General features: G+C 49.4%; 1 protein-coding gene across 2 annotated transcripts in view; it reads right to left on the reverse strand.

The window, feature by feature from the left end:
- Nucleotides 1-2034: 2034 nt before the first annotated feature.
- ZBTB7C (zinc finger and BTB domain containing 7C) overlaps nt 2035-26465 on the reverse strand; it is a 153818-nt gene continuing 129387 nt past the window's right edge. For both annotated transcript variants that reach the window (XM_088054535.1, XM_088054536.1), the window contains 2 exons: nt 13875-15068; nt 2035-8446 (listed from right to left, as the gene is read on the reverse strand). In XM_088054535.1, the coding sequence (XP_087910661.1) occupies nt 7810-8446; nt 13875-15068 (1831 nt within the window). In that variant the 3' untranslated portion in view covers nt 2035-7809. The remainder of the gene's footprint in view (nt 8447-13874; nt 15069-26465) is intronic.

Here is a 26465-nt window from a genome sequence, read left to right on the forward strand (position 1 = left end):
CAAGTCCACCAGACCCACGTCCCCATGGTGCCACATCTAGATATCTTTCAAATCTCTTTCAAATCCCTGGGATGGGAACTCCACCACTGCCCTGGGCAGCTGTGCCAGGGCTGGACAGCCCTTTCCATGGAGGAATTTTCCCCATATCCAACCTAAACCTGCCTTGGCACGATTTGAGGCCATTTCCTCTTGTCACGTGGGAGCTGACCCCCCCCCTGGCTGTCCCCTCCTGCCAGGGACTTGTGCAGAGCCACAAGGGCCCCCTGAGCCTCCTTTTCTCCAGGCTGAGCCCCTTTCCCAGCTCCCTCAGCCGCTCCTGGGGCTCCAGCCCCTTCCCCAGCTCCGTTCCCTGCCCTGGACACGCTCCAGCCCCTCGGTGTCTCTCCTGTGCTGAGGGGCCCAGAGCTGTCCCAGCACTGGAGGTGTGGCCATGGGAGATTTTCTTTCATCTCCCACAGAGCTTCTGTTCATTTTTCACTTTTATCATCCAGCTTCTGTGTTCAAATTTTGGGGTGTCACAGCCTGGCTTACACCCCTGCAGAAACACCCAGAACAAATCACTGCTCACCTTCACTTCAGATCCTGGGACCTTGTCTCAGAAAGGTTGTGAGGGCTTTGTATTTCCAACTGATTTACATGAATATATCATCAAGACCTCCAGAAAAATATCGTAGAAGCTGCCTAAACGAGAACTCCATTTCTGAGAACTCAAGGGTGAAGCCTTAAATATTTCCCCAATGATGCAGAACTCCAGCTAACACTGCAGAAGTTGGTCCCACCGAGACAACCTTGTCCTATTCGCTATGGGAACTGAGTTAACAGCTACACCTTAAAGACAGGCAGATCTACAGCCATCCCTATAAGGATTTGCCAGAGGTTACTCAAGAGCAGAGGAAGGTTTTAGCTGACAGACAGGGTCTGTCCTTAAAAACCTCAGCCCCTTCCTGGTCTGGCTTTGCATCTCCTGCCTGCAAATTGGCTGCCTGAATTTCAGATGACCCCTGAGGCTCGAGGCAGTGCATGAATTATTAGGAAGCCTGATCGGATTTGTGACATCTCAGTCAGTGTCATCTCTGCAGAAAGAAGGAAATAAAATGAAACTTTGGGGGTCGTAGCTGAGCATTTGTTTTCTTCCTTGGTATTTGCATTTATGGTTTTTAGTCTCAGTTCCTAAGGAAATGAACTTTATATAATTACATAATATTTTCATTTGAAACCTCTACTTGCCCAAACTGAGCAAAATTATTAGTGGTACCATGAGGGGAAGTGGGAAATATCAGATGAGGCCACATTGGGCATCAGGGGGGTCCAGTCCTGGCTTATCCTTCAGGAACAATTCCCTAAAAATCAGGGTTCCCATGATGCCACCAACAATTGTGGCATATTCCCAGCCTCACTGGCCTTATTACTTGGTGTTGCTTCATGGAGGTATAAAAAATTCTTAAGAATCACAGAATCATTTCGGCTGGACATGACCCTTGAAATCATCACGTCCAACCATTAAACTCCCTCTGGATGTGGCCGAGGTTTCTATTTCCTCTTCCTGGCAAGTGGCTGGGTGTGACGGGAGGTGATGGAAGGTCCTGCATGTCCTGGCGCTGCTGAGATGCCCAGAAGAGCTGCAGATGTGGCTCCCAGCCCTCGGCTGTCCCCGAGCTGCCTCCAGGCCACCACAGGAGGGCAGTCCAAGTTCGAGTGTGCAGGGAGCCGAGCAAGCAGATGCGCGGGGAAAAGCAGAACCCCAGCAACTGCACTTACACCCATATTTGCCCCCCGCAGAATTTCATTCCGCCGTCGCCAGAGGCTGCTTCCCAGCCCCTGCACCCTCGTGGTGACAGCCCAGATGCCACATGAAGGGTCACCCTGGAGGGCCACCACAAAATGCTCCGGCATCCCGCTCATCATCATTTGATCGCAGAATCATTTGTGTTGTAAGAGATCCCCGAGACCACCAAGCCCAATCACTGATCTGATGCTGAAATCTGAACTCCCCAGCCCCAGAGCAGCGCTAAGGACACACGACAGGCTCACTGCTTCAGGTAACAGTTTATTTTCTCCAGGGGTGTAAGATGTGCAGCAGGTACGTGTACAGGACCGCCAAAGAGGAGTCGCAACCAAACAAGAGACTGGAACAAAGAAACCTAAACAATATCCTGCCCTACAGCAAATAGTGCAAGTCATGTAAAACATTGGTTCAACATAGGAAAACACAGGGAGGAAAAGGCATTTCCAAGCCACAGGTATTTTCTCTCTCTCTGCTGGAGATCCCAGAGGTGGGGCTGGGAGGTGGGATGGGGATGAGTTCACTCAAGCTTGGACTACATCCCTTTTTGTTTTTGGCTTGGAAACAAACACAGGTGCACACAGTCAGAGGTACCAAAAGGCAATGGCAGATCTTAAAAACCCAGCCACAGGTGACCTGCTGCCAAACAGCATTTTCTTAAAATGAAATGGTTGGGGTCTTGCTTCATGTACTCTCTTACCTTAAAAGTCTCCTCTGCAACCACAAAGTATTCCAGCTTCAGGGCGCTGAGACTGAAAATAAAACACTAATCCACTCCAAAATGGTGGAAAAGGATGGGGGGCATAGGAGGTTCCAGGGGGCTGCAGGCAGAGCATGAGCAGAGCAGAGACTGGGGCAGCATTTGCAGCCTCACTGGTGCTGCCAGGAGTCCTGCTGACACATTCAATTCTAAAACATTTTAGGCTGTACTTTGCAAAATTATTCCTTTTTTTTTCCTGCAGGTGACTGCCAAATGGAAAAGCCTTTCACTTCCCAAACTGCAGGCTCTTTCTTCCCTTCTCACAACACAAATATTTTTTCCTGCATGTAATTTCCTTCTGCACAACTGCAGGAAGAGGATCTTGCAATGCTCAGCAAAGGGTTTTGAGCCCAGGGAAAGGGTTTGCCCATCCAGCTCCCTGCCACTCGTGCCAGGAGATGCTCCTTTGGCAGCAACACGTGGTCTAAGCAAACCCTGCGTGCGCAGCATCACCCCAGTGCTGCTCCCCCTCCTCACCCTGGATGCTCCAGCAGATAACAGCAGCTGTTCAGGAGCAAGCATGTAGCCATATGTTTTTGCTAACAAGCATTTACTGAAGCTGGTTTCTTCCCATTATTCCCATGTGTCTGATTAATGCACAGCTCCTCCGAGCAATTTTTAGATTTTTTTTTTTTTTTCACCCTCCCCTTGCAAATCCAACTCTTTTTTTTTTGTTGTTGTTGTTATTGTTGTCATTCTGGCATTATAAGCAAACCAGAATGTGAGCATAAAATGGGGTTAACAGCCACAAGACTTGAAAAAAGGAAGTTATAAGTGTATTTAAATAGCTAAGAAGTTATTCACACAATTTTCATTTTGTGGAATTTTTTTTTTTTTGTGTGCTCAGAAACACACAGTTTATGGGCTGGCCCTGCCACGGTCCTGCAGGCTCCGAGCACAGAGATGCTGCTCAACAATGGATCACCTGCCCTGCAAGGGGCATTGGTATTTCTCTGTTCCCAAGTCACATTTCTGGACTCTGCCTGCAGATCTGGACCCCTGCCCGAGCACCTGATGCTGTGGAGTCCTTCTCCGAAGTGTAAAGGAAGGAAAGTGACCTGTGGCTGTAAGAACCTGGGATGTTTTACTGGGATTGCAGCAGGGTGTACAACCATGAGCCTGAATCCCTGGTCCCCACGCTGGGGAGGCTTGACATGGACCTTTATTTCTCATTGCATTCCCAGTTAAAACAGACTGGGGAAAAAAACAATCTGTCTGACCTTGGTCCCTGTTTTCCTCTTGGGAAAGGTTTTTCCAGGGACTGTCCCATGAGCTGAGCAGAGAGGAGGGAGCGGTGGTGGTGGGAACATCCCTCCCTGTGGCTGACCTTATCTCAGTGAGCTATGGGAAAGCACAGCACGCTGGTAGGTAGCAGAGAGGTGCCCAAAGGTGATTCATCCCAGCCCTGGGAGGTCCAGCGTAGGTGGGGTGAATCACCCTCCATCAGAACCTCCAGGGCCAGGATGGCTTCAGAGCAAGGCTGGAAATCACGTTGCAGGTTGCAGGACAACATGTAGGTGTCTCAGCAGGCACAGGGTACCTGTTTACTTCACTTCCAAATGGCTGAACAATGTGGGACAAGTTCAGCCATTCCTACCTGGAGCTCGTTTTCCAGGCTTTTGCACCTCACTCCGAAACAACAAAGGAATTCTGCAATTTCTGAGTGGCCACATGAATTAACAGGGCTCATGTTTGTGTCAGTTGTGTTCAAAGAACCATAGAATCATCAGAAGATTTGAGCTGGAAGGGACTTTAAAGGGTCATCCAGTCCCACCCCCTGCCATGGGCAGGGACAAATTCCACTATCCCAGGCTGCTCCAAGCCCTGTCCAGCCTGGCCTTGGACACTCCCAGGGATCCAGGGGCAGTCACCATCTCTTTGGGCAACTTGTTTCAGTGTTTTGCCACCCTCATTGTAAAAAAATTCTTCCTTCAATCTAGACTGAATCTCCTCTCTTTTAAACATCTTCTCTTGTTCTATCACATTAGGCCCTGTTGAATGTTTGCCCCATTTTTCTCCTAAACTGCCTTTAGGCCCTGCCAGGGGCTCTCAGCTCTCCCTGGAGCCTTCTCTTGTGCAGGGGAGCAGCCCCAGCTCTCCCAGGCTGGCTCCAGAGCAGAGGGGCTCCAGCCCTGGCAGCAGCTGCGTGGCCTCCTCTGGGCTGGCTCCAGCAGCTCCACGTCCTTGTGCTGTTGTTGCCCAGGGCTGGGGCAGCTCTGCAGGTGGGGTCTCACCTGAGCACAGGGGCACAGGGGCACAATCCCCCTTCCCCTGCTGCCCACACTACCCCTGCTGCAGCCAGGCCAAAGGACCTGGGGGGAGATGAACAAAAAGCCACCACAGCATGAGCTGGGACTCGTGTCCCTCCAGCCCGAGGTTTGGTGCTCGTTACGCCCGTCCTGGTTGGGAAACGGGAGCAGATCCCCAGGAAGGCACCTTCACACTCGGCTGGGCTCCCATGTGGATACCTGTGGCCTGGACTCACCACACAACATCAAAACGGGAAGAAACAGGGTTTTTTCTAATCATCCCTCTACACCCCAAAACATGATCACTGCCAGCACTCAGCTCCCTCCAGCCCTACCCAACCCAACGCCAACGCGGGAAAATCAACCTTAACTCCAAAATCGTCATCAGCATCACAACACCAACAGCCCCTCGGGCTGGAGCCCATACCAGCTCAATGTTTAATTCATAAGTGATTATTCTGGCTTTCCAAAAGGTGTCAGGCAAACATCCACAAGAGCTGAGGCCTGCAGATGGCTGCGCTGGCAGCTCAGCAACCGCGGCGGCTTTGCCTTTTCACCATGGCCACAGGCAAGAGAATCAAGTCCTGCTAATAATTTAAAAGCATCAATTAATACGCTTTAATAAATACATAAAATGATCTAGTCTCTTTTTTTCCATTCACTTTTTAGCATCAAAGTTAAGGGTGATTGTCCCGTGAGTAACTAAGGCAAATTTGTTTGTGTACGTGTGTGTTCCTCTCTACTTTTTTGATTTTTTTTTTCCATTGTTTTGTACATAAAGCAATCACATAAAAATAGTTATAAATAGAAAAATTGCAAAGATTTATCCCCACTTAGACATATAGGAAAAAAAAAAAAAAAAAAAAGAACCCAACTGACCTAACAAACAAACCGAGACAGAAAAAACACCTTGCTTCAAGTCCTTGCAGATCATACAGTACTCAGCATCTTTGGATATTTTACAATGACTCCAAATTGTAGACAAAAAAACACCTGAAGGAACCAATCATCTGCAAAACGTCGCTTGTTTAAGAAGTTGATGTGGATTAAAAAGAAAAAGTTTGATGCAGTTTTAAGAAGATTTCTTTTTCTTCTTCCTTTCTTTTTTTTTTCTCTCCACTGAATTTTGTCGCACGTGGAGTCTTTATGAATTTCTTTTTGGAGGAGGAAGCCGAGTGTTGGGCAGTTCCTTGGGACCATTCTGCTATGGGTGGTCTCAGAGCAGAAGTCCCTCACACCCTCCTGGGGGCTGTGGAACCTTGGACTCCCTGTGTCCCCCTCCTTGCCTCTGGTGGGCAGATTCTCATCCAGCCACCGCGTCACTGATGGAAAAACCAAAAAACTCATGAACCCGCGGTCCTCGCATTCCCTTCCATTTTTGCTGACGTTAGAAAGGTCACAGTAAAAAGAGAAATAGAAAGCCCTAATTTGTAACATTTACATTTCCAGGTGTTGGTCTCGTGTAAAACAACCACTGCCACCCACCGCAGCCTGCGGTGGAACTGGGGTCCCACCATGTCTGCCCCCCACGGCTCATCTAGGAGGAGCCTTGAGAGGCAGACGGCCACCAAAAGCCTTTATTCTTCAGAGTAGCTCATGGATTTGGGGCTGAAGGAGGTGGACAGGGCAATTCCAGCCAACCAGCCACTTTTTTTGCCCTGAAAGAATTACCAGATGGGGTGGCCAAGTTGGGGTCTGCAGGGATGCTGGGGAGTCACCCCAAACCTGCTGGCCACCGTGGGTGACCTTCGGCTTGGAGTACCCTGTCATATCTCACCACCTTGTCCTTTGAACCAACTCTAGTGAAGAAACAGCATTTCTGATTGCTTGCAAGTAGACGGTATCACCATCAGGACACCTTTAGTGAACTTCTTTTCCACAAAGATCCCTTGAGACAAGCAGCAGGGATATTTGATCTTTTCCCATCAACACTGCAGATTCGGGGACATGTGTTTTGTAAATTTTTCTCACTATCACATAAGAATTTGAGGGAATTAAGGACAGAACCCTAGACATTTCAGAATGGTCAGCGGCAGCGAATTCTGACTCTTTGGTTTGAAACGACTTTTTCATTTCAAAATTCCCACTGGTTCATTTTTTCAAAGCAAGGGTTTAATAAAAGCTCAGTATCGAAACATTACTGATTTTTCCAAAACTTTTCCTTCACCTTTTCAAGCAACTGAAGTTAAAATACTCAAAATAGGCTTTGGTTCTCCTTTTGAAACTTTGAAATAGCTAAAGAACCAAAATAAGTAAAATCCCCCTTTTCCACCCAGCTTTGTGCTAGGTGTTGTATCTCCTTTTTTAATTTTTTTTTGTGTTTTTTTTTCTTAATGTTTTTAAGGTCCCAACTCATGCTGCAGATCAGGGCTTTCACCAGCCCTGTAAATCTGATATACTGCTGAGAAAGGCAGTGGCCAGGATCCTCCCTCTCTCCCAGCATGGCTGCTAGACCTCCCCCTTATCCCTTGTAGAATAAATATTGTTGCCAGACATGGGAATTAATTAAGAAGAAAAGAAAACAAAAGCAGAGAGAAAACAGCAAAGTCCTTTTGACCAAAAGGGCCAAGGAATGCAACATAACAAACCCAAGTCTGGACAGCTTGTCAGGGTCCAGTGAGCTCCGTGTGGGGGAAAGTAGGGATCATTTCCCACAGAAAAGCCATCTCATGGTGATGGCCGAGCCCTGGACTAAGGCAAGTGACATTTTTGGGGGTGTTGAAGAGAGCAGCAGTCTTGGCCTGGCCTTCCCAGATGGAGCCATGAGTGGTGGGATGGGACAGTGAGTGTCCGACGGTCCCAAAGCCAAGTGCAGAGTCTAAAGTGCCGGTCGCCACGGGGCACTGCCCATCCCTGCTCGCCCCAGGGACGGCCCCGTGCCCCAAGCCCCATGGCAGGACATGGCAGTGAGAGGACAAAGACCTTCTTGGGAACCTGATGATGCAGAAGGGCAGGTGGGAGCCCCAGGGCTGCCTTGTTGGTACGGGAGCAGACGCATGGTGGGACCGGGAGCGGGTTTAGTTGCTGGCCTCTGAGATGGGAGCCACGTGGCCAATCCCCGCCAAGCCACTGAAGCCTGTGCTCCAAGGGTCAGGGAGAGGGAAGAAGGGTTGGGCAGCAAGGTTTTCATTGTGGCCCAGGGCGAAGGCGAAGATGCCCGCATTCCTCTCCATGTCCATCTGGGCCCGCCTGAAGAGCTTCATCTGGGTTTCTTCAATTTGGCTCTCCAGCTCCTGCAGGCTGAAGGGGGTCTTGGCCCCGCTCAGGAAGTGTTTGGGGCTGGGGCCGGGAAGGCACATGGCCGTGCTGCTGAGGTGGCTGCTCATCTCCTCCAACGTGGGCGGCATCACGAAGCTGTTCTCCACGGGCGGGCCCCCGGGGGCGAAGAGCAGGCCGGCCGCCCGCCACGCCGCCGGCTTGCGGCCACGCCGGGGCCGCGCGATGCGGCAGCTCTGGCGCTTGATGTGGCGGTGCAGGTGGTCGGAGCGGGTGAAGCTCTTGTAGCAGAACTCGCACTGGTAGGGCCGGATGCCCGTGTGGATGCGCATGTGGTTCTTCAGGTCGTAGTTGTGCACGAACTTGGCGTTGCAGTGGATGCACAGGTACGGCCGCTCCCCCGTGTGCTTCCTCATGTGGATTTTCAGCTTGTCCTGCCTGCAAAAGAAAAGGCGCTTGGTCAGGCGGTGTGGGACGGAAGGGGTGTGGTTGGGATTGCTCTTTTTGGGATTGCCTCCCTGATTGGGATCAGGGGAGGAGGTGATGGGAATGTGCGGAGCTCATCCTGGGGCCTCTCCCAATGTATGGATGGTCTTGCAGGCTGACGTTTGCGTTTGACTCCTCTTTCCTGGGCACTGAAACATCACACACACAGAGCCCTCCATGTCAGCAGTTTGCAGACCATCCCAGAGAGTTCAAAACAGCTTAAACTGGAGGGAAAAAAGTCCCTGGAGTAAACCCAAAAAACAGAATCATTAAGGCCAGAGAAGGCCTAAGATCATCAAGTCCAACCATTCCTCCAACCAAGGCCACTATGAATCCATGTCCCCAAGTGCCACATCCAGATGGCTTTTAAATCCTTCCAGGGATGGGGATTTCACTACTACCCTTGGCAGCTGTGCCAGGGCTGGACAACCCTTTCAGTGAAGAAATTCTTCCTGATTTTCCAAGCTCAACTTGGTCTGGCACAACTTGAGGCTGTTCCTTCTTGCTCTGATCCTTGATCCCTGGGAGAAAAGCCTGACCCCCAATAGGGTACAACCTCCTTCCACGTATTTGTAAAGAGCAAGATTCTAAATATGGGAACTTATCTATATAGAACTAAATCTGGGATTATTAAATAAATACAGCCCTATTCCAGCCTGCAAATAAGGAAATTAGTTGGGATTTGAGAGCCTGGAAGTGTGGGACAATACTGCTTAAATGCAGTCCCTCTTGGAGCCGATTCTCCTCTCCTTTTATTCTTGCACTGACCACAGGGTGTCTCAGGAGCTTTCTTTTAGAGCAGGAGCATCGCAGAAGGTGATGCTGCCAGAGGTGCAGCACCCAGGCACTCTGTCCTTCTCTGCCAGGGTCTCCGAGGCCAGCACACATCCAACCTCCCACACAGTTTGGAGTTTTTAAAATCCAGCCATGGAATAGCTTAATATCCATCCCAATGGCGCTTATTTTACAAATATTTATATGTGTATTTTTTAAGGGGAACATCTAAAAGTAAGGGTATTTTCCCTACTGGCAATCAAATCACTACATTTTCCCCTAGTAAATAAATCTTTCCTTCTGCAGTCAAAAAAGGAAAAAAACCAAAATCACAGCTAAAGTGTATGATTATAAAAAGTGAAGCTGATTATGGCTCAATTGAGCTGAACACTGCTTCCTAGGTTGTACCAGTAGAGTTCAAGAGCGAAGTGGGAAAATTCATATTGTTTTCCATAATTATTTCAGTATGAACCCTCCAGCATGCTAGTATTGAGGCTAAAAATACATAGAACATGTGGAGTAATGTTTGTATTTATATTGGATATAAAATATGTATTGTATATTACAGATATGCCATACAAAACTATACGGTACATTTTAATATAAACAGTAAAGAATATACATTTTTTATAGTTTTTAAATATAATTATATTATAGATTAGATAATATAAGTATATATTATGATGATTTAAATTATGTAACATAAAAGCCACACAAAAATCTGTTTCTTCTGGCAGGTCAAGCCCTCAAAACTTGCAAGGTGCTGCCTCTGAACTAGTTTTTGCTGCCCAGCTCGCGTGCATATTGAAACAGTTTTTGGTGACATGCCCAGCAGCACAGAGGTGTCGACCACACCACAAGGAATGCAGCCCTGGGCTGGGCATCCCTGCACACCAGTCCCTCAGGATCAAGGATGCAAAGGAGTATCCCTAGCAAAGAGCCAGTTCTTCACCAGATGATGCTTTATTGCTTTTGGGAGACTGATCCCAGCCTGGTACCTCACCTACAGATTTTTTAGGGAGACGTGAAAGAAGGCCAAGCTCAGGGCAACTTCCCACTCTGGCATTTTCAAAGCTGGTGTTCCCCCTATGTTTTCACAAGGGTGGATTTCCCCTGGGAGGGCTGGAATCAGCGCTCAGCAGCAGACAAAGCAGCAGCAGGGAGAATTTCACCCCGAACGGAGAGCCGCGGACAAGTCGCGCACGGATGAGCGCGGGGGCTCGTACTGCAAAGCCGGGGGAAATGTTAATAAAAAGCAGAGCTGCCGACCCCACCTATAATTTAATTTAAACCTCTGTACGTAATGTTAAACCTAGCAGGATCGCTTTTCCTAATAAACACGCTGCGTGCCAGGACTGTGTAATGTAAATACAGGCACAGCTCTTTTCAGGCTGTTACCCATCTCCGGCAGCAGACGGGGAGAAACCCAATCCTCCCTGCCCCGGCAGCATCTCTGGGGAATGCGAGGGAGGTTTGTGGCTCCACCTGGAGCCACTCAGAGGCCGGGGGGATGAGGTGCTCCGTGGTGAAGCACCCCAGGGGGGATGTGGCACAGGTTTGCGAGCTGGGAGCTGGGCTGGAGGCTCGCTCTGACAGAGATCCACGCTCCGTGTGTGTGAATAACCTTAATGCAATTGCATTAGGAGAGCGATTAGGGCTCTGTGAGCTGTCACAACACAAATAATAGGAACAAATAATGTTAACCTTTCCAGCTGGAACAGTATCTCCTTGAGCACTCTGGGGTTGTCTTGGTGGAAAAGCTGAAATATTTGCAGCTTTCTCCGGCGTTCTAGCAGGGTAGAACAGCAGACTAGAAGCTGAGCAGGCTTTGTTTAAGGAAAAAATAATTAATGAGCCATTAAATGAAGTCCTGCTTCCTGTGATCAGGTGTCTGTGGGCAGCAGGAGTGGCAGATCCAGGTGCATGTAGGGTCCTTGCCAGGGGATGTGAGATCCCACTGATGTGGAGGGGAAGGGATCTGCTGGGGAGGCTGGGGCACTCCTCACCCAGGAAAATATACCTTCTCCACTTCCCCAGTAGATTTTCTCCTCCACGGTTCCTTAAAGGCAGAAACAATGCAAAGGACTGATTCATACTGAAATTCCATTTGGGAACTGCTTCCCTGCAGCCTCACTCCCAGGGGACCCCAGGAGGGACCATCTGAGCTTGCATCTCCCCAGAAGGCACTGTGGGTGCAAGTCCAATGTTTCCAGAAAGCACGGGATTCCCCACACACCCCCCTGCCCCACCCTGGGAGCAAAACGCATAATGCAAGTGGCAACACTCAGGAAATCCCAGTAGAAATCTCTTCCTACATCTCAATCACTCCAGTCTGTTTAAAAACACACTTTTTTTTTCCTAAAAGAGAGCTCTCACACCAGAGTAACGATGACAACAGCTAAGAAAACCCCACCCCAGACAAAACCAATTATCTGCACGCTATTCAAAATCCTTCCAAACACATTTAGAAACAAATCAATATTTTAAGATACCCACTTTGTTCAGGGTGTTAAAAAAGGAAAAGACCCTCCAGCACGCAGCTCTGCATGGGGTGACCCACAAGACCAGTTTTCATCAGTGGTGTTGGGGGACTGTACTGTTGGGTGAGTCCCAGTTTTTTATTGGTTTTTTTTTCTGAAGTCCCCCTACCCCTGTGCCCTGTATTTAGAAGCTGCTGAGCACACAGGGGATGTTGAAACTATCAGGTTTAGTCCTGCATTAGAAATGGGTCATGCTAGACCAGCTCTGTGTGGAGATTTTAACCTCCACCACACTGATATGACCTGTCTGGATTAAGCATCAGTACCAGACTCTCCCTGTGCCTCAGTTTCCCCAAACTAATTGAACAGCGCTGCCCTTGCCTGTAAAGGACTCTGGGAGGCCTCTGGGAGGGCTCAGCTCTGTTGTTCCTGTTACAGGGAAGGTGTCAGTGACGGATCTAGCCAGGCTATTTCCTCATCAGCAATCAGCACCCACAGCAGCACTCACAAGGGAGCGACAGGGACCACAGGATGGGGCTGGCCAGGCTGTCCTCCAGTGCTAACCTGGGGATGCAGCACCAGCAGGAGCCAGATCCAGATTCCTGCAGGCAGGAATTATGACCATGCAGTGGCCTTTCCCCTGCAAATACCAGGGTGAGCTGGCTCACGTCGCACATGCCCGCCCGAGGCACGATGCTCGCCGCATTATAATACGGTGTCTGCTGCATTAATGGAGGGGAGCATGGAAATTTATTTTCAGGTCAAATTCTCATCATCTGCATATCTTCCATTTGAATATTATAGGGACAGGAGAAGAAAAGACAGGCTGAATGCAGGAGCACCCCAGGTGTCCGGCCATTGTCAGGAGCTCGCCTCTGCCTACTGTGCAGATTATTTTCCTCTGGTTTTCTCACCCCAGCTTAATAGGGCTTTCTCTCACACATGCAGCCAGGAGCTGAAATACCATGCTCTTGTCAGAAAGCTTTATTATTATGGTAAAGATTGTTCTCATTAGATATTAATTATACTCAGCAAGAGCAGATCCAGGAATCTATTTGTCTCTGCTCACCGATTAAATTTGCCCAGCTTTGAAGAGCAGGGTTTCAGGCTGGAACATTAGATTTGCACAGCTAAATGCAACTTGGCAAGAGAAGTTGCAGCTGCCCCATCTCTGGAAGTGTCCCGGGCCAGGCTGGATGGGGCTTGGAGCAACCTGGGATAGTGGAAGGTGTCCCTGCCCATGGCAGGGGGTGGAACTGGATGAACTCTAAAGGCATTTCCAACCCAAACCATTCCATGATTCTGTGAGTCCAACTGTTCCCTCAGCACTGCCAAGTCCACCAAACCACATCCCCAAGTGTCACATCTACACATCTTTTAAATTCCTCCAGGGATGGGGACTCCTCCACTGCCATGGACAGACTGTTCCAGCATGAAGAAATTGTTCCTGATATCCAACCTAAACCTCCTGTGGTGAAGCTTGAGGACGTTTCCCCTTGTCCTGTCATTTGTTACTTTGGGGAAGAGACCGACACCCCAACTGCACTACTAACACATAATAATTAGGGCCACTCCAGCCCCAGAAAGCCCAGATACTGTCATGTCCAAACATGTGCAACTTGGTTTTGGTCTACACCGATGCCAAAATGTGCAAACCCAGCTAATTACATCCTGTGGCTAAACGGCCCTCCCAATTCAATGCATCTCTCAGCATATTAGAGATGAGGAAGCTTCCTTGGCTGTTTGACCATCTGTTTTCCACCTCACTCTGGTCCCACTGTGGTGAACTATGGTGGGGTTGAAAATATCCTGTTACTTATTTAAGCTTTTGTCCAGCGAGGGGATGGATCCAGTGAGCTGTGGATGTCATCCACAACCCACAAAAATCAGTAGGTTCTTTTTCACCCTCCACCCTCCCTTTCTCCCTTTTTGTTTTTTTTTTAATTTTTTTTTCCAAAGGGATAGAGATTATGCCCTGCTTTTCTCCCTACTTTTATTTTGGGAAAAAAAACCCTGATATCAGAGTTTTCTCTGATGAGTAGCTGAGAAATCAGTCCTAGGTTATGAATTGGGCCCTTCAGCCACCACCCCACCTCCCACACACAGCAGAGGTGACCAACACACACCTGGTAAAGCGAACTTCACAGATATTGCACATATAGGGCTTCTCCCCCGTGTGGGTCCTCATGTGCCTGGGCAGCTTTCCAGCTCCCATGATGACTTTGTTACAGATGGGACACTGCTGGGATGCCTTGGGCTTTATTTTCCTCTCTTCCTCCAGGGGCCACGGGGGAAAAACTCCTCCGAACTGGGTAGCGCTTAGGAAATTGAGATAAGCACTGTAGTCAGTCTCTGCCTTAATATGCCCTAAGGGAGCTGCTGGGGTGTTGGCAAACATATCCTTGAAGAAGTCATTAGGGAAAGGAGGCGGAGGCAGGTCTTCCTTCTCCTCCTCTTCCTTGATCTTCCTCTTTTTGATCACCAGATCCAAGGGGCCGTTGTCTACTTGTGGCTCCTCAAGCTGGGTGAAGGAGTTGAAGTCACCATTCCACAGATGGGGGAAGAAGCTGGGGGCGAAAGGAGACAGAGCTGGCCTCCTTTCCGGGATGTTTGCCTTAGGGTACAAATTTTCACTCAGCAAGGACTCTATGGAGAAGTCTCGTATCATGCCCAAGTGTCCAGAGGAGTTACTGGCTGGGAAGTGATTTGGAAAATCTTTAGGTGCTTCTGTATAAGCTTCTTCGGTAAGATCGGACTCAGAAGGGCTTTGGTGGCAGCTTACTTCTTGTACATCAGCTAGGTTCTCCTGATTGACAAAATCTTCCACTTCCTCCTCCTCCTCTTCCTCCTCATCTTCATCTTCATCTTCATCGTCATCGTCGTCCTCTTTGTCATCTTCCTCCTCGGCCTCTCTGTCGGGCTCCATGATTTCAAGGCAAACGTTGATGATGCTCTGGATCTCCAGCATCTTGGCGGCACTGAGGATGTGCTTGACGTTTGAGGTGGTGATGGTGAGGGTTGAGGTGTAGGCAAACTCGAGGATGGCAGAAAGTGCTTCAGGCTTGACAAAGTCAATCTCGTAAACATAGGGCTGGTCTGTTAAAGTGCCGGTAGTGAAGAGTTTTTTGAAGTACTTGCTGCAGGCAGCCAGGACGGAGCGGTGGGTGCGGTACTCCTGGTCCTGGACGATGAGGATGACATCGCAGAGGAGCCCGTCGTGCCGCTGCTCGTTTAAACCACACAGGACCTCGCTGCTGTGGTTTGGGAATGGGATCCCGATAAGATCTTCAATGCCATTGGCCATATTCTCATCTAGTGCCCTAGGACAAAGCAGAGCAGAGGGTTAGCAGGGGATTCCTGAGTGATAATGCCAAAACGATGCTGCCTTCTCCCAGAGACCCTCTCTCCAGTACCTCATCTGTCATCACCTCCTGATTGCACTGTCTCAGTGCATCTCTAGGCCACCTCTAGCTCCTTTCAGATCCTCTGTGACTGGACCTGTCCTTCCCTCCCCATCTCTTCATCTCCTTCTTTGTCCTCATCCTTCTCGATTCCCATAGTGTTCACCTTTTCACAATCACCACAAGCTCCTTCTTCTCTTTCACACCCCTCCTCCAGGAACTTTGTGCAATGACTCCTTCCCCATCACATTTCTTCTACATCCTCCTGGAGCCAGCATTGTTCCAGGAACATGTTGGATTTGGCCTGCCAGGAGCTATGTGGGGAAAGTGTGATGCTGTATTGCTTCACACTGCCAAGAGCCAGCACCTACACTGCTTGAACAAGATGAGCCAGGGAGTGCCCATCTGATCTACGTGGTTGTTTTTGGGGCTGGTACAACTGGACATCCCAGACAGGAGGGTCATTGCTTCCTGCTGCAGTAGGAGAGCTATCCTCATGGATCTTCAGTTCTGCTGCTGTATGCCTGGGAGCTATGACATGTCACCTCACTCACATGGGGACAAGCCACATAGGAATGTCTTTCTGAGGGATTTGGGAATGGGGAGGAAAGCAAGGATTTGTATCACAGTGTGTACCTAACACTCAGAGGAAGACAACCAGCAAGGACCTGACCAGACACAGACTGTTCTCTGCCATCTCTTTCCATGAGCTGAACGCTCTCCATTCCCAATCCTGCTTGGACTTGTCAGCAGGGTATCAAAATGCCCTGTGCATCTGGCAGACATCTTCCCCTGACAGAGCAGCTTTAGCTTCAAAGAAAAACTCAGAAGCAAAAAGCCCACACCCAAGAGGAAAACCTGATTTTATTTCCTCCCCCCCACCCCCATTTTTTAATGTGTAAGATGTTTCCTCTTTCACATGGCTCCAGCAGCCCCTCCACATGAGAAATCCCAGGAAAGGAAAGTGATTTCCTCCAGCAGGCGACGAATACATTAATCCCCTCACAGACAGAATACATCAAACAGACAGAATAACTTTGAATATACTAACCCTTGGAAACCCCCAGGACACAGAGCATGTGTTCATGCAGTGTCACCTCTACCAGCCCCGGCCCTGCTGCAGGTGGACACTCGGTTCACAGCCAAGGGACAGAGCAGTTCATCTCCAGGAGAACTCAGGGGATGTGAAAGCAAAGCTGCAGCCGCACTCCATCCCTTCAGCAAGGCTGACACCACCAGGCAGGCTCCCCAATTCCACACCACCTCTGCAGCTCTCCTGGGATCCACTGCCATGTCCTGGGTGTCCTTCCCTGCTCAGTTTCTGGCTCTGCTGATTCCAAACCTCCTTCCAAACCACCAGTGGGGACCTGATTTACTTCACCTGGCTCCCACCCTCCCAGCTGCCTCGGGGATGGAAAGAGCCTGGTCTGATGGAGGCTGTCCATGAAAACCTGTGTTTCACCTTGGCCAGCAACCCCTGGGGAAGCCTGAGGGGCCCGTAGAGGGGATCAGACTCTGCAGGAAACGTTCCCGTGGGAAAAGGAAGGCTGTCTCCCTTTTCCTCCCTCCCCAGGGAGACCTTGCAGGTATCTCCCCCACACCTAACCAGCACTGCCAAAAACGGGCGTGTGGGAGCCCGAGAGTGAAGGTCTTGGAGGATGGTGCAGCCTAGAGGGAGGTGATGGGCCACAGGCCTTTGGGGAGCAGCAGGGACAGGGGACAGCTGTCCATGGTCACTGAAGCCTGTCCATGGTCACAGCACAGGGGCTGGAGGGCAGCCCCAGCCATGGGAAGCCCTCTCCAGCCGCCTTCCCCTGCCCAGAGCTGGGCAGAGGAACCAGGAATTGCACCCAGCTCCAGCCACCGACGTCTCCAGTGCAGGGAGGACGCTCCAGCCCCCCATCCCTCAGTGTGCCCATTACCTCCACGCTAATTACGTCTGTTGTCTGAAACAAATTGATTCATTACAGTGTGCTGTGCTTAACCATGTTAACCAGCAATGCTCCTCTGCGATCCCGACCAGCTCCATATCAAATCCTCCTTGAAAATCGCCGATAAATGACAATAAATCCAATACCTTCTCCTAGTGGAGTGTCAGATAATAAATAACCCCTGAGCCAGGGAGGAAAAGACAGCTTCCTTTCTAAGGCTTTGTATCCCGAATAATAAGCGTGAGCAATTAAATTTCTATTGCTGTTTTTATCATCTACTCGTTTATTTTTGTTTGGAAGAAGCCTGAGTGTTAAAGGAGCTTCTTGCATGAAGGAACGTGTCTTCCTATTTTGATCTTTCACTGCCAGATCACGCTAAGTGCCAAAAATCAGAACAGCAGAATATTACACTACCCTGAGAAATGTTTTTATAGAGGGTTTTTTCTGGACACTAAGCTTCATTCTCCCTAATTAGTGGATTAGTCACTAGACAGCAAGAAAAATTAGAATTGGGAGATCGGGGTGTGATTATAAACATAGTTACATATAATTTATATGTATAAAATACATTAAAAAAATTACGGGGTTTTGGGAGAAATGAGCTGGTTTTCCTTTCTTATCCTTCCCTGGTCCTTCTGAGATGTGTTTCTGTTAACTGCAGCGTTTAGGCAAGCCGATAACTTTACAGGATGCTGGCAAAATTGAAGGTGATTCATGTCATTTAAACCGGGGGTGAGGGGGGAGAGGGAGAGAAACAGCCCATTCATTTGCATACATTTGCATTTTTTAAACTCTCAGGGTGGCTTGACAGCTCTGGAGCTCAGCGAGCTTGAGAAATGACCTTATGGTTCCCATGCCCCCGGGGAGGTTGATGGCCAGAGGCTGGAAGTGTGCTGAGGCTGACGTTTTCCTTCCTTCCCCTCCCTCCTCTCCCTCCTCCTGCGCTCCCCCCTTCCCCTCCCCAAGCCAAGGGTGGGGTCCTCAATAATAACAGGCTTAAAAATAGCATCTGATGGTGACAAATGTCACCAGTGCATGCACACACACACACACACATGCAAATGCTGAGCAGACGACATGGAGTTAAACAGCAAAATCCCATTTTATAATAGAAAATTACAGCATTGTTAAAATAAACTGGAGGGAGATGGTGGAAAGGGTGGAGGGCACCTAAAATAAACGTTTTCTGCAGATGACGTTGTGAAGCGTTGCATTTATGGTCATGCTTAAAACTCATTCATTACTTTCTTGCCAGAAAAAGCCCCACTTATAAAAAAAATGATGGTGGGATACTGAACTGCTTCCCCCATATTCTGCAAACAGATTAAGACACCTGAAGCTGCAACAGGAAAAAAAAAGGTGTTGGGAGAGCTACGCTTTGTCCCCTTTTTGGATGAAAAACTCCAGACACAAGCCAGGGTCTACAGCAATGTCATAAACCATCTGCAATGTGCACTCCCTGGGTGACCCAAAGCTCATCCAGGCACTCTGCTGCTCAAAAACCCCTTCTATTTATTCTTTTTTTTTCTTTTTTTTTTTTTTTTCCGCAATAATCTTTATTCTCCAACCTCCTTCACTATAATACTGAAGGATCTCAGCATTTCCAAACCAGCAATGTAAAACTGAAATATCAGAGAGAAGGTGAAATGCTCATTTTAGCACCGTGGTAAGCAAAAAACCAGAAGTACACTCAATAGATTATAAAGACATATGCACAGAAAATAGATAAAGCAAACTCGTACTGCCTCTACTCATTTGTAGGGGTGGAAATGGAGCTCTGACACAGCTCGGAGCAGCCCTGGAAAGATGTGCCAGCCCTGGGGAGGGACAGGATCCTGCCCCCGGGTCTCAGTGTTGCTCAATGGCAGGAGCAAGAGACCTGTGACCTGTGAGGGCTCTTCACCAGCACTTCCCTTTCCCATCTCCTTCCTCACCCGCGGTGACAACGCCCTGAAAAGCCGAGCCCTTGGAGGAGATAAAGGCTGCCAGGGAGAGCCCAGGCTTGTGCGACGTGTGGCTGCTGGTTCAGGGCTGTGCCAGGAACAGGGGATGTCCCCTTCCCATCCACGGGGACAGTGCTTCACAACCTGAGTCTTGGCTGGGAGATGGCAATTTTGGCTTTTAACTGTATGTTGGCACGTAACGTTATTGCCGTAACACGCGGCGTTTCAATATTTTAATACTCTAATATTTCAATATATTAATATTCTGGCACATAAATATTTTATTATTTGTATATTTTAGGTATTTATAATTTTGCATTAATATTGTATATATTCATATTGTATGTGGTTTTATTTTATATTTTGATATTCCTATCGGGATTTTTTCTGAGCATCTCCCTTTAAAATGTGCATTGCTTGGCCTTCTCTTTGCTATGATTTTCCCTCAGGAAAGTGCTGGCTCCTGACTGTAATTCTTTTTTCTGTGCCTACAGTGACTCTGTGGGAGTGCCCCCCCAAGATATGGGGGTGCCCCAGGGCAAGCAGGGGATGCAAAGCAGCTGCCCCCCCATGCCAGGCTCATTCTGCATTCAGCACAGCGGAGGAAGGAGCCTGAGGCTCTGGCTGATCTCTGCCTGCTCCTGGTGTCAAAATGTCATTTTTCCAGGCAAAACAAGGTGTCTCCAGTTCTTCCCTTCACCCAGCCTATGTGTGCAAAGGGATTCAGGGTGCAAGGCCAGGGGCAAGGCTTGGGGTTTAGCATCCCTGACCACTGCTCCCCCATCCCAGCCAGCTGCTGGTCCCTCTCCTGAGTGTCCCTCTCTCCTTGCTGCCACAAAACCATAGCAGGACTTCCAGCTTTACCTCTGAAGCATGAGACCACACAGCAAACCATCCCAGAGGTATCAGAACCAGGCTTTGGGGTTGCTGCAGCTTTTGGAGGTGCAGCTCCAGCCCAGGCTGCTGACCCTGTCAGGAGGGGGAGTCAGAGAACCACAGAATTATTCTCAGAATGGTTTTGGCTGGAAGGGACCTTAAAGCTTGTTTTGTTACACTTCCTGCCCTGGACAGGGACACCTTCCACTATTCCAGGCTGCTCCAAGCCCTGTCCAAACTGGCCTTGAACACTTCTAAGGACAGAAGAGTCAGTAGATCTCAACACCTTTCCTCACCCTGATTTATTTTCTACCACGGCCTCCCTGGCCCCAGGGCACTCAGCAGCCTGAGGCTCAGATGCTTTGGCTCTGCTGCTCTGCTACCTGCACCTCTTTCCCAATCCCTGCTCCAGGCAGCAGCCAGGGTGGGCTGGCTGCTCTCCCTCTGCATCCACCCATGGTCCCTTCTGTGCAGACCTGCCTGCTACATCCATCAGCCCATAAATATCTGTGGGTTATTTTTTTCCCCCAGTTTTATTTGTGCCTCTCCATAATGAGGCAATTAAGATGTGCATGTGATATCACCGTCATCTGTCAAAATATTACAGCTACTTTCATTGGGATATGCTGGCCAGTGATTGATCATTCCTGCTCCTGTTACTTGGTGGAAAAACGCTGGCACAGGGTGCCCAGGGAAGCTGGGGCTGCCCCTGGATCCCTGGAAGTGCCCAAGGCCAGGCTGGACAGGACCTGGGGCAGCCTGGGACAGTGGATAACCCTGCCCATGGCAGGGGGCTTGCACACAACGATTGCTTCAAACCCAAACCAAACTAGGATTCTATTTTGGTGGCATAGGGATGCTGAGGCTCTGTTCCTGCATCCTCCAACTGCTCCATGACCTTGAGCAAATCCCTTGTGCAAATGTCCCTGAGCAAAGTCACCCACACTGACACCCCATTTGAAGCCAGCCCCAAGGGGACAACATCGTGGCCTCAGCCAAGCACTTCACTCCAATTTGGGAAACCAAGAAAGACCTGGGATCCCCAAATGAAGGCAGGCAGAGAGGTGGGATTATCTTCTTATTTGAAAAAGAAGGAAGGTGCAAAACCTAAAAAAGGTAAATATTGCCTTTATATTTGTTCCTACTACAGGGGCACACCTCCCCTCTGAACATCTTGTCTCCAGAAGAACGTGTTATTAAACCACCCACCCCAGCACCAAGCGTTTCTGCCCTCCAGCAGGAAGGTGGGGCAGAGAGCTCCTCGCCTTTCAATCACTTCCCTGGGATGCCTGGAACGATGAGGAAAACGTGGCGACATCAACCGCTGCCTCCCTCGCAAGGCAATCACCGGGGTTCTGAAGGACACCATCCCCTCTGCAGACCCCAAGGTGGTTCTCTGGGAGGGAACCACCTCACAGCAACACCACCAGGGTTTTACTGCCAGGCTGGGCACCCGCCCCAGCCTCCAGGAACCGCGACCAGTCTGGGAGACACGGGGTTGAGCTGGGAAAGCTGGGGGTGTTTGGCTTTTAGTTGAGCTCATCCACACAAAAATGAGGATCTCGCCAAAAAACTCATGGGTTCTGCCTGGATCTGGACAGAGCAGAAGAGGGAAGACGTTTCCAAAGTGATGCTTTGGCGAGGAAGGATGCACAGAAGGTGGCATTCTCCTCGGAAGAAGCTCGCTGGCGGCACGGATGGGGAGGAAGCCCCGTGGGTGGGTGCAGAGGTGGCATCACCCCAGACGTCTCCGGGCAAGGGAGCAGCTCTGTAAATGGAACAGGTCACCACAATTTAAAGGGGTGCTATGTGGGACACCAGTGGCAAAGGCCAGGCAGTGTCCCCATGATAATGACACAGATGGAGACCTCCCTCCCATGCCAGGAGGAGAGGGGTGGCGAAGGAGCCCAGCCCTCCACAGGATGCATGAGATGGAAGAGTCCCAGAAGTCGAGCATGGTTTGATCACGTAATTGAAGTGGTTGGGCTTCAGGGAGTGAAATCACAGGGGTGACCTTCGCAGTGGTATTTCTTCATTACTTACTGGACTTGTCAGTATTCATACTAATCTTTGAACAAAATCCTTGGGCATACAAGGATTCATCCTTACCAACATCTGGCTGGCAAGCTGAGCACATGTGAACTATTTATATTTGCACATACTATATAAAACTGACCTTTTTTTCAGCTGGAACTACTAGTTTCCTAAAAGCAGGCCACAAAAAAAGCCATATTCACTGAAGTCCCATCAGGAAGTCCAAAATAAAAGGTGCTTTAAAAACATCTCCAGAGTTTCCAGTGATCCCAACAACAACCATTTCCCTTCCCAGTTTCCAAAATCCTTGCAGGAGTTTATCCAGCTGAACAGATTTGGGGCACATCAGCACTGGAGATCTGCTGGATATCTCCGGTACAACATTCCTTGGGAAGCTCCATGAGGACTATTTGCTTAGGAAGGTGGTGACAGGTGCCACTCACTTGCTCACCAGGATGTGGTGGCCGAAGCAGCTCCTGTGCCCTGCGTGAATCCATCCCAGGGAATTTTTAGACTCCTTACACGTCACAGCAAATATACACCTGTCAACAAATCCATTCCTGCAGGTTAACTCCAGCTAGCCAGAGCCTACCTGAAGTACTCTGCACTTCATCAGCTTTCTTTACATACAGATATGATCTGGCAAAATTGCAAATTATGAATTAAATCACCCCTCAGCATGCTGAACAGTTGAGTGCTTCTGGTTGTAATGGCAATTTGCTGCTGCCCTACTACCACCAGGACCTGACCCTGGTCTATATAAGGCTAGATTTTCTGTCCTCAGCTCCTCTCTGGGGAGGAACCTGTGATTCAAATTGAGCTCTTGGGCAGCACATGGTGATGAACAGGTCGAGCTCATGGCAGGGTGCTGGAATCTTTAAGGCCCCTTCCACCATTCTGTGATTCTGTGATCACATCACCAAGTCCCATGCCACTCCCATTTCCTTGGAACCAGTTCTCAGCCCCAGATAAATGCCAACATGAGCCCTGTCAGGGCCAGAATTGAGTCCAATGCCTCCTGTAATTGAAGGGCCATGTTTTCACTTTGGGTTTTTTTCCCCGGCTTCTTTAAATTGCCCGTCACACTGCCCAGTTTCAGAATTTATATAAAGCTCCAAAATCAGGAGCTCCAGGTCACTTTTGGGTGGCAGCTTGATGAAGTCTGCATGCTGCATGACAAATGCCATCTGATGTGCTGAGCAGGCCTTGGCAAAGGGGCATCCTGGTGATAAATGGTCAAATAAACATAAACAATTAGTGGAGCTACATCAAAGGCACCGCCTGGCTCCAGATGGTGTTTTGAGGACTTCATCCACGCACAGAGCAGGGGCAAATTAATTAACCACAGCACAGGCAGGTAACAGAGAGACGACTTTACAGAGTGGTCACATCTGACCATAGTCTTTTCATGCAGCCTTGTCCCCCCCCATTCAAGCATTTTCTTGAAGGTCTGGAGCTTGAGGGGATAGTGCTCATCAGCTCCCTACTGTTACACTATGCTGAGGCTTCAGAAGGTGCTGCAAGGCTGAAGATGCTCAATATCCTTTTTTTTTTCTTGAAATCCTTAGTGGGTCCTGACTACACAGCTCTGTGTAGCCTTGATGGTCTCCTGGCCATGCTCAGCACGATGGTGCTGGCACGGGCAATGATGCTGGGTGAGTTTCTCCCCCCACAGCTAAATCTATATGCACACACTTAAAACACGTGTGGGAGGGGGGAATATGTCAAGTGAAACAGGAGAGTTTCCAGGCATCCTCTGCAACCACCCCACTCTCATGGAAACTCATTCACACTTCAAGTGACGCGCTCCCCCTCCCACACCACCAAAATGAGGAAGAAAAGAGAGAGCAAGAGGAAAATCCCCACCAGAGATATGCCCATGCCAGGGTCTGGCTCAACATTGGGTTGCTGGTCCCCTCAGCAGCTCTGGCACGAGATAGATAAAGGTCCATGAGGTATGTGACATTGCTGGTGGCATTTCTGCCCACGTGTGTGGGTGAAAATGGTGCCCAGTCCCTGCTACAGGGAGTGATATAGGATATATAGGATAAATAAATATATATATATATAGGATAAATCCCTGTTAACACACAACATTACAATCCAATGACCACATCAGTGGTGGGTACCTCCTTCCAGCACGGCCTTAAAAATAACCAAAAAAGACATTTCCTCCCATTCTAAACTCTCCTGGGAAAACATGCCAGCCCCTTCACTCTCTCTCGTCCTGTTCTTCTTCAGAGCCAGAAAAAGGAAAAGAAGTTTTAAAAAAGGCTCCTATTGAATGGCCTGCACACACTCTGGGTGGGTTTGCTTCCTGACAAAAAAAAAAACAAAACCAAAAAACCAAAAAACCAAAAAACAAAAACAGAAAAAAAACACCCCCAAAAAACCAACCAACCAAAAAAAAAAATAACACCAAAAAACCCTCCCCAAAAAAACCAACCACGGCGGAAAATGTGCCCAGCTTAACCATGGAAAACTGGTTTGGCTTGCATCCCTCCAGAGTGGACAGGATTGCGAGGGATTTGGACTCGGATCCGGGTGAGGCTGTCACCAGCCTGCATGAAAACACGGCTCCAAAATACATTTTTTGAGGGCTCCGAAAAAGCAGAGCGCGAAGGATGGGGATACAGCTTCCCCTTCTCTTCTCCCCCCACTCGCCCCCAGAGAGAAAGCCACCAACAGGAGGACTTTGGGAATAAAAATAAAGGGTCAGAGTGCTCGCACATTAAATCAGAAGCAGATGTGTGCCTGCTCGCCAGCCTGAGTCACCGCGGGAGGGTGGGGAAGGGGGGGTTATCGCTATTTTGGTGCTGGGTGTGGGGTACAGAAAACAATGTGAGGAGAAGGCGGTGCAGTGTTTGAGCAGGCTTAATATCGGCTTGGGAGCAGGTACAGGCAGGCTCCAGCAGCGGTGGGGTGGGAAGCTCAGCTCGGCGGTGGCATTGGCAGCAGCTGCGCCCCATCCCCTGCCCGGGCAGGACTGCTCCTCCAGACCCTGCCCAGGCTCCCTGGCAGCATCACTGGGCATCCCCAGTGGCACACATCCCTTTAGGGGGGGTGTTTCTTGCTTATCTCCATTTAGTGTCCCAGTATCAACCCTCCAGGAGGAGCACCCAATCATCCCCATGCACTGGCCAAGATGCTGGCAGGCCTGAGGTGTCTCCAGACTCACACCAAGGCAGAGGCAGGAGCTTTCTCCTCTCTCTCTCTCAGGAGGATGTCAGCACCTCTCTAAAGCCCTGCTTGCTTTGGGCCAAGCCCCGTAACACAAGCTCAGTTTCTCCTTTCAGCTCCCACTGTGCCCTGCACTGCTGACACTGTGTTGCTGTTCATTAGGCTCATAATCCCACAGGTATTTAGGAGAAAGGTACCTCACATTGGTCTGTTTAACTCTGGCATAACTCAAAAGACTTTCCTCCTGCTTGACTCTCACGAGAGCCCTTGCAGCCTCATTGGTTTGTAATTGCCATTTCAGTCCTGGAGCTCTAAACACATGAGCTTCTGTGCTACGGGTGGGCTGGAAGAGCTCCCACAAAGACATGAGGTGGTGGCTTTTGGAGAGGTGTGTTCATGGAAGGTGCCTCTGCAGAGCACCTCATCCTGCAATGGCAATCCAGCTTGCAAGGACACAGCCCCTCCAGCACCACGACCCCATCATCTGAACCATGGGCAGAAGGATAGTCCTTCTGTACAGTGGTGTCACAGCCAAAGCCAGCACAGGATGAAAATTCAAGAGAAATTCAAAATTCAGAGAAGAGACCAGACAGACACAGTTGTTACCTGTGAGTGTCTCCTCCGAGTCACCTACAGGCCCTGCCCCATCACAGAGGCGAGTTAGGCAGAGTGGGTGAATACTGCATCTCCCCATCCTTTGCTGCCCTGAAGAGGAGCTTCACAGATGCTCCATCCATGGAAACAAGAGGGGATGGCTTTAAACAAAAGGAGTGGAAATTCAGACTGGCTAGGATGAAGAAACTCTTATGATGAGGGTGGTAAAACACGGACACAGGTTGCCCAGAGAAGCTGTGACTGCCCCATCCCTGGAAATATTCAAGTCCAGGTTGGAAAGGACTTGGAGCAACCCAGTTTAGTGAAAGGTGCCCAGCCCAGCCCCAGGCAGGGGGCTGGAATGAGATGACCTTCAAAAGTCACTTCCAACCCAAGCCATCTGATGATTATGTGGTCCCAAGACCATTTTTTTCTGCTAGCCAGCATTGTCCTGACCTCGCTGAAGCCCCAGTGAGATGCATCATGTCCCTAGCTCCTGAGCTGGGCATTTCTCCTGGAAATACTGCCAGGTTTCAGCACAGGATGGTCAGGGAAAGCAGATGAGGCTTTCATCCAGACTTTTCATATGTAAAGCAACCATCTAATGAGCTCTCTGAAGACCACAGGTAATATATGGGCATAACCTTATAGCGTGGCCCAAGAACCAAATATCCAGAGGCAACTCCCTGTCTTCCAAGGATAATTTAATCCAGCTCTCAAGGTTACAGAGCAATTTAACTGAAGATCTGGGGTCAGAT

The sequence above is a fragment of the Pseudopodoces humilis genome, chromosome 4, assembly GCF_049639895.1.
Source record: "Pseudopodoces humilis isolate 2021_Gansu_Grassland_sample_001 chromosome 4, ASM4963989v1, whole genome shotgun sequence".
Lineage (NCBI taxonomy): Eukaryota > Metazoa > Chordata > Aves > Passeriformes > Paridae > Pseudopodoces > Pseudopodoces humilis.